The sequence below is a fragment of the Colletotrichum chrysophilum genome, assembly GCF_026319265.1.
Source record: "Colletotrichum chrysophilum strain AFK26 chromosome Unknown scaffold_33, whole genome shotgun sequence".
In the NCBI taxonomy this organism is placed as follows: Eukaryota; Fungi; Ascomycota; class Sordariomycetes; order Glomerellales; family Glomerellaceae; genus Colletotrichum; species Colletotrichum chrysophilum.
The window spans coordinates 211,431-220,141 of record NW_026517320.1 but is presented as its reverse complement, the minus strand read 5'-3'; the positions used below and the strand labels follow the sequence as shown (position 1 = coordinate 220,141).

The following is an 8,711-nucleotide window of genomic DNA, read 5'->3' as shown; positions in this document are numbered from 1 at the left end:
AGAAACAGCACCGGCCTTGCAGCTAGAGGGCGGAGCTGCAAGGTACCCGAAGTGGTAGTCCACTGATTTGGGAGGGATCGGCGGGTGCGGGGGGGCCTTGCAGCAGCACTTGGGAACTTGGGAACTTGGGAAGGAAGAAGGGGGGCAGAGGTGAATGAGCGGCCTTGGACTGGTGCGCCCGGGAAATTAGCTAAGCGACATTAGCACCAAGGACCCAGAAAATGAGATGAAGCTCTTGCTCACGCTGTCAGGTCTCTGGTCTACGAAGTACCTTACCTTACTACGTATGGCTTCTGCAGGTGCCGCACAGACGAACCGGTCTTCGGCCTGTCCATTCGTGCCTTGGCACTAACACTCGCTCGCGCTGGCCTCTGCTGGAAGGAAGAGAGCAACCTGAAGCTATCCAAATCTCATCTGTCTAATTCCATCACAGTCTAGCCGTCCTACCGACTGCCTTAGTGCAGACCTGCCCAGATGCACGCTGCAGCGGCAGTGCTAGTGTAGTCAGTGCCCCCGTTGATCCAGTCCGAGCCAGACGAATCGGCGCGGTGGTCTTTTTAAAAAGGAATGGTTCAGTGACGGTGTTGCAGCATCAGGATGTTCCATCTTCCTCAGCTACGAGTTTGGCGTTGCCGTCCGGCTCCGATGACAGTTTATTTTCGTATTCGTCCAATCTGCTCCCGTCGTTTCGCATGGACACGCACCTTACAACTGCAAGGTGCAAGGTCTGGCAGATTTTTTTTGGAATGAACGCGGCAGCCACAGTTGAGTTAGACGAACCACAAGCAAGATTGCAAAGAGCAACACACCCCCGTCTGGCCTCCTGCCCTACGCTGATTATGATGATGATCTTCTGCACGCTTTGGGAAGAAGACGAAATGGAACCGTATCACGTCCCCTCCCTTTTCGAATCTCGAATCGGCCATTTCGTCTGCATCTGGATTCTAGACACACTCGGGCAAAAGAGAGAGGAAGGTGGTGCGTGTGGTCGGTGTATTACACCTAGGTATCTCTTCCCCACAGTCTCATATTCGTGGCTTGCGACAACCGGCGCCTAGGTCTACCGTCTGCGCCGCCAGCATCATCTGCCGCGATGGAATCTGGAATTGCGGTTTCTTGGGCATGATTCAACTCAGATGTCTAGATGCGAGATTCTGCTACCGAGAAAAAGGGGTCGCAGTCATCGCCTGACTTGCCTTCTGCAGTTGGCTGCGCTCACGGCCTGAAAATGAGGTCAGCTCGAAGAGATGCATCTCAGCCGTACCTGCATAGGCATGTACTCAAATGCGACCTGCCAATGCAAGGGCCCCGAAATCCAAAAGAATTGCCCGAGACCGCCTCTGCAGGCCAGGCAGGACCACCACTGCCACTAACACGCCTCACCCCAAACACCCCCAAAAGAAACCTGGAAAGCGCCACCGCCGTTGTTGGCCTCCTTCATCAAGCCTGCTCGTGGTCTGAGCTGTGTGCGCTGTGCGTTTCTTCCAGCTTTCTTCTCTGCAGCAGTATGACTCCGTGGGTCCGCCAACAACCACCATCCACGTCTTGGTTCATCTTCGCTGCATGGAAGAACGCCGCGCGCTGCCATTTCATCAGGGAATACGGGAAATTTCTGCCTGCCGTCATGGGCCGCGACCCGACGCTCTCCGCGGATGTCTAGCTGATCATCGATGATGTCGTTGTTATCAGTGCACTTCCGATTCAGCCAGTCTGGCCGGGCACGGGGGCGGGAAAGAACAGCCCTGTTTCCAGCTCTCTCTCTCCAAGGTCAGCTTAAACTTTCGCCACAAACAAAGGCAGAAAAAGCGGTCTCTCCATCTTGCCCGCCGCTTATCCGGTAACGAGCGCCCTTCGCCTCCCCCGGAATACCTTAAAACCACGCAACGGGAGAATACCACGACGATACGCAACGGCACAGCGCACGCGATGCAACGGTCGCACCAAAGAACAATTCGCAAATGCAACTTTTGGGGGCCGAGTCTGCTTACTCAAAAGGTATCTGTCATCTCACACTCGTGACCGGGCTACGTTGGACATCTCTCTCGTCGAATCTCGTTTTTCCTCTTGCATAAAAACATGTCACCCACTCGCAGGATTTATGCAATGCCCGCCAAGTGGACATCAAATCTCCGGGCAACCTTCACAAAATCCAGCTTCACGAATAGCTTCACAGTCTCCAACAAGGTCCCCCGCCACCTACCCCTTTTTTTTTTTTTCCCTCTCGTCCCATTCAGTTCTTTTTTGCCTCAATCCCACTCGCTATCGTCCCCCCTGCCCCAACACCCCTCCCCTCTCCGCCTTATCCTCCCCGGCTCTTCAACTGCTCTCAAAAGAAACCAAGAACCGAAGTCTGGGTCACCTCGTATTTTTCTCCCCGCCGCATCTCTCTGCGCTGATGCATCTGCTTCCGCGGAGACTGCATGTCGATCCCTCCCCGAAACCACCCAAATCCAATCTTGTTATTCCCTCGTCTCCCCCAAAGCGAAAGAAAGCAGAAGACCGCCCAAATCCGTGATATGGGCAACCAACCCGAACCGTTCGGGCAAATTGCGACAAGACCAAATGGAACCCCCTATCGCATCTGACCAGCGATGGCGGTAAAGCTATCCGTAATCACCAGTCCAGTGCTAATAGCCGTGCCTGCCAACCATGTAATTCCCTGTAACCCCAATCACAAATACAACACCGTCCTCGGAAACATCTCTTTCCATATGGACCAAATCCCCTAGCACCACCGACGATCACCACAGAAAAGACCACACCGGTCCACACCACAGGCGAACAAGAAAATGCTTGACCTCTCCTCTGCACATCACCTCCCCAATAGCCCCTTCTCGAACCTCAGAGATCAGCATTGGATATCCGCCGTAGAGAGTGTGCAAGGCCGTCTCTCCCGTCCCTGCCCACGTGTGCCCACTTCAGCCCAGTGGAGGGAAGATCCAAGCTCGAGATAACATTGCGGAATACGAATCTTTCATCTGCTACCTTTTTGCAGGAACCAGCCTGGTGTTCGATTCATTCAGACGACGGCTTCCCCTCCCCCGTTCCCGTGATGGCAAACAGCCCAGTTGCATTCGTAGGCGGTCAACCTTAGCTCCCAAACTTGCCGCCCCCCCGAGAAAAGGGCGCCTCCCCCGGCCCGGGCTGACCGGCATGTCCCCGACACTTTGCTGCCCGGGGTCGAAGGTCGTCGGTGATTTGGCACATCTCGCCTAAGCAGCCAGACCGCCAGCCCTCCGAGGCTGAGTTTGACTCGCGCACATCATGTCGGCATTTCCGCGAGAGCTCTCTCGCTGTGAGGCTGTGTGACCTTTCACACTGCGGGGAAGAGGAAGAGGGTCTCTTAGCTCTCCTTCACCGCACGAGGAGACATGTTGTTTGAAACGAACGCTCAATGGTTTAATCGCAATGCCTGATAACGTACAATTGTGTTTCCCTCCCTTTCTAAGCAAATCTACCCCTTTGGGGTCTCTCCGACCTTTCGCCGCCTTTCCTAGCCTCACGCCGATCCAAGAGAAACAGTAGTTTGTGTCACAGTATCGAAAGTCCTGCCCTATGTCTCTCAGGCGTTTTCTCCCAACCGGGAACCCGAGCCAACCCTTCAGTCGCCGTTCATGAAAGCTCTCTATACCTCATCGTCACTCTCGTCGCCCAAAAGCTCGCCTTCGTCGTCGTCTACGACGGCATAGTCGCCTCTGCCGCGAGCGAAGCTATCCCTTGTCGTGAAACGCCTGTTGCCCCTTCCGGACAACCAGCTGCCTCCTCTGCTGCCGCTGCTCACCCTCTCGTAAGCAGAGGTGGCGCTTCTCCACACGGCGGAAGCGACGAGTGGCAGCGCGGAGACGACGGCGACCGCGGCCGAGAGCGCGATGACGGGGTACTTGACCCACGGCGCCTCGCTGTCCATGCTCGGTGATTCTCCCAGGCGGATCTGGCCAAACTTGCTGTTCCAGTTGTTGTAAACCCACCAGCCGATAGCGGCTGCCACTCCAACAGGAATGATGACGGCGAAGAAGATGGCCACTCCAGAAGTGCCACGGCGCCTCTCGAACTCGTCTTCCTTGCCGGCGCAGGCGTGGACCTGAGACTGCTTGTCGAGCTCCTGGCCACCAACGCAGGTCGTGAGAGGAATGCGGCGGTATCCCGTGGGCTCGTAGTACTCGACGGCGTCGGGGTTCTCCTTGCACCATTGCTCAGCCGACATGGGCTGCTTGCCAGGTACAAGACTGCACTGCTTGTGATTGTCCAGCTCGAAGTTGTAGTCACTATTACGAACGTCAGTCAAATGTCAGATAGGTTATCAATTCACTTGTAACTCACCATTCAAAGTCAGGTCGTGTGCAAGTGCAGTTTGAAATCTGGGGGAGGCGTTCGACGCGGCCGTCGTTGAAGCAGTTTCGGTCTTCTCTCTTGCGCAGGTACTCCGTGACATGACCAAAGAGGCAGTTGTCTGCCTGCATCGGGTGCTTGGGAGACCACGTGTAGTAGTCGGATTCACCGTTCTTCTCATACTTGCACGGCTTGTCGGTCAGACTAGTGAAGTCAATGTCGACGGTGAACATCTCATCCTTATCGGACTTGCACCAGAGAAGAAAATTGCGCGACGATCCGGAACGAACAGTCGTGATATCCATAATCTTGACTTCATTGTCGTCGAACTTTTGTTCCTCCCAATCCTTACCTCCATTCGTGGAATACTTGAAGACATTCGACTTGTTGGGGGTGACGGTAGTATAGCGCTGGACAAGGACTATGATGGAGCCTTGGTCGCCGTATTGCCATGTCCAGACTCCCTTGGCCACGCTCTTCCAGGTGATACCAGCGTCCGTTGACATGAAGGTATCAGCATCCTTGATGCTACCCAGGCTGGAGCCGACGTTGCCATTGCCGAACATGACACCGACAGCAGTCGCAGCGGAGAATGTCTTCTTCTTATCGGTTCGTTCCGTGTAGTGATGAAGATGAAGGGCGCACTTCTCGTCACCCTCGTTGCTGCTGCACTCGTAGTTCTTATCCGCCGCATCCTTGCGAGGGGGTGGCAGGAAAGCCCACTGAGCACCATCATTGTGGCTGATCTGCGTGTGGACCTTCTTCGGCTCGCTCTCCTTATCGGAATTGATGACTGTGTTAATGAGCGCGACACCCTCAAGACCAGCAATCTTCTCGAAATCGACGTAGTAACTGTCGTCGCAATTGACCTTGGCGGCGCTCTGTACGTACGACGTGCCGTTGGAGTTACTCTTGATGATGCTTCCGTACCGGCGGCCTTCAGCGGACGAAGTGGCCACGAAGAGGTTTACAGCATGCGTGGAGCTGTCAAGAACAGTGTAGGCGTTCTTGTGTCCAACCTTGAAGTTGACAGGGAAATGCGCTTCGGCATATGTCACTCCATCCAAACTGGCATATGGCTTCAGGTCGTCCTTCTGCTTATCCTCGACAGCAACGACAATGAACTCAGCCATTGTGGCAAAGTCGCTGACATCCGATTGGTGATACTGCTTGTCCTCTTCGAAAAAGTCGTTGCTGGAAACAACCACCTTTGGTGTGCCCTTGTCGTTGTTCTCCTCCTTGTTGGCCAGGCAGACAATCTGGCGCACATCGCGGAACTTGTAGGCCGAGTTTCCAGTGAACTCGCACTTGCGGACATAGCGAAGAGCTGTGTGCCAGTTGTCACCACGATCCTTCGTGATGGATGCCTCATGCCAGCACTCATCCTTTTCACACTTCTTACCAACCCAGATCAGCCAATCCTTCTTGTCAGGGTGGAAGGACAAGGGGCTGCCCATCTCAGTATCGGCTTCAGTAGGCGCGTCAAAGTGGTGGAAGTGTTCAGCATGGTCGATGGTGTACATGACCTTCTTTGAATCAGTCGTGAAGAAAACGGTGTCCTTAAAGTGGTTGTGCGGGTAGATTCCGTAGATCTTCTCGTCCTTGAGAATAGTATCCCAGTCCTTGCCGTGGTTCTTTGTCCGCCAGATGGGTGCCGACGGATCGATCTTCATCTGGCCGCTACTCGTATACTCGATGGGTCGAACAATGATTGTTTCGTCAGTCTCCTTGTTCGTCTCGCCCCGTTCCAAGTAGAACTTCTCAAAGTCGGTCTTCTTCGTGTCGAAGGTGTGCTTGATGGCCTTGACTTTGCCGTCGACGGGTACGCTAGGACGCGTGTCCGTATCACCGCACTTTCGCTCGACGGGGTCATCCTTCTGAGCGCCACTCTTACGCTTGCAAGTGTTTCCAGGAATCAAGCGCCAGCCAGAAGTGCCCTTAAACGTGTCCTCCGCCTTGGCGTTCTTGCATGCGCCATCAGGCTTGATGATAGGCCCGGCAATCTCGCACTTGCCCTCCTTCCTTACAAAGTTGTAGTCGCACTCGAAATCGGCATCCGTGCATTCACAGTCCTCCGTAACCGGGACAGGGTCCTTGAATTCCTGCTTGATGAAGCAGTCGGCGGTCTTCTTGCGACGTCGGTAGGTCTGCTTGTGGCCCATCAAGCAGGTCGGCTTGCCGTTGTCGTCGGGACGAGCGTGCCAATCTTCCATATCATCATCTTTGCAAGTTCTCTCATGCAGGCCCTCAAAGTCAAGTGCGATGAGGTGGAAATTGGGGTTGTCGCCGCCGCCGGTTCTTCCAACAAGCAGGAATTTGAGACTGGTCGAGTCCTGGGTCGTGGTGAGGAGCTCAGGCTTGATCTTGAGGTCATTCGGAAGCGCGACCTTTTTCCAGCTCTCGCCGTGGTCGAGGGAGTAGCGAACCTCCGAGACATCCTCCTTGTAGGAATCCTTGACAGCCACCAGGATCGAGCCCTGGTCACCGAACTCGTACTTGTGGGGGCCATCCAAAGCCTTCTTCCACGTCACTCCGGCATCGTCGGATACGAAGACATCGCCCTCTTCGAACTTGCCCAAGGACTTGCCCGTGTTTCCAATGCCGAGAACAAGACCAGGAGCGGGGCTGGAAAAGACTCTGCCAACGTTGTCGAGGTCCGTGACCGAGTGCAAGTGAATGTTGTCGCTGCCGGCCTTGAGCTCGTGGAAGTTACGGCCGTCGTCAAACGTGATCTTAGTGATGATCTCCTTTGCCGCCTTGTGGTTCTTCTCCACCTCCTCAGCGTTCTTGACGACATTGACGATGAAGACACCCTGAACGCCGGTAATCTTCTCAAAGTCAACATGGCCCCTCCTATTACGGTTGGTGTGCTCAATGTTCTCAATGAAGAAGGTGCCGTTGGAGTTACTGGTAAACATGACGCCCATGGGGTTTGAAGTTCCGGTGTTGACCACGTCGACCTGGATGCTGTAGTTTGTGCTCTCCAAAACCGTGTACGCATCCTGGTTGATCTTATGGCCATGCGCGGCGGGGAACATGGCGCGGTGCCACTTGATCGTGTCGTCGGTGACGAACAAGGCCATCTCGTCGGTGTTGGGAGAAGAAGTCGCAACCATCAGGTACTTCTTGACAACAGCCAGGTTGACGACGCCCGAGACGCCCTTGTTCGTGTCCATGTTGGGCTCGAACTCCTGGATCTGGTTGCCCTTCTCTTCAAAGTAGTTATCCGAGGCGAAAAGCCTGTAATCGTACTTTGAAGTCGAGGATTTGTCGAGAGCGATACACAGAATGCGCTGCTCATCGAGGTCTTTCTGGCCGGTGGTGAACATGGTGGATGACTTGGCCCACCAGCACCCCACGATGTTGTTGCGCAGGGGCTTCGCTTTGCTCTTGAAGTTGTCCGTCGTGTACATGGCGACTTCCTGGCAAAAAATGCCGGCGCATTGCATACCACCGAAAATGATGCGATCGGGATCGCCGGCATGGAAATGGAGGATGTCGGCGCCCTGGAAGAAACTCTTCTCGATGACGCTGTCGAACTCGTTCCAGGTCTTGCCCTTATCGGTGGTCCTGTAGTGCTTGTTGGTCTCGGTAAGGACGTAGGCGCGGCTCTTGTCGAATTCGTGCATCACGAACAGGGCAGCTTTGTCGTCGGGGATTCCCTTGACCTTGTTCCATGTAACACCTGCATCGTCGGTTCGGTAAATGTTGCGTTCGGAGATATCGTGGTAGAGGATAACGTCGGAGTCTTCGAAGTAGCTGAGGCCGGCGGGCGGGTGCTTGGTTGTGGTGACGCTGATTGTCGGATCATCCCTCGCGTGGACGGCTGCTGTCCAGGTAAGGACAGACAGCAGGATGCGCCAGGAGGCTGCAGCCTTGTCCCCTAACCTCATGTTTGGAGCTGTGTCGGAATCGTGGTGTTCATCAAAAGAACAAAGTGGCTGGATGGGATGCGAAGTCGCAAGTGTGAAGGAGGCAGGAATTTCTCCCGGTGTTGATGGGGTTTGCGCAGGGAAGAAGTGGTTCGGGCCAGCCCAGCAGCAATTGATTTACGTGGTGTCAAGACCGATGATGGTTGGAAGGTCGTCGAAGTCAAAGAAAGGTCCGGAGGAAACGTCAGCGTAGGAGGTATGTTTCGCACGCGAGTCGGGTGGCTAAGCTTCAGCTCCACCCTAGCTTTGACGCCACACCAACGCATCAGGAAGCATGCACCAGGGAGGCCCCGGTGCTACCGACGGATCACGGTGCAGCGCCTGTCGGCCCCGCCCCCATGCACGGCGACTTTTAATAGAACACCGACTGCCAACGGCCTGCGGGTTTCTTTTTTCTCTGAGTATTATGCGTCGCGGAACCAACCTTCGTTGGTGATATCTTTCTTTTCG

General features: G+C 54.8%; 1 protein-coding gene across 1 annotated transcript; it reads right to left on the bottom strand.

Annotated features, from left to right (window-relative positions):
• Window positions 1-3,625: 3,625 nt before the first annotated feature.
• Window positions 3,626-8,222, bottom strand: VPS10 (vacuolar protein sorting/targeting protein PEP1; the record flags this gene model as incomplete). Its single annotated transcript, XM_053177976.1, has 2 exons — window positions 3,626-4,265; window positions 4,321-8,222. The coding sequence occupies 2 exons, from the start codon at window positions 8,220-8,222 to the stop codon at window positions 3,626-3,628; spliced, it is 4,542 nt and encodes a 1,513-aa protein (XP_053038096.1).
• Window positions 8,223-8,711: the final 489 nt, after the last annotated feature.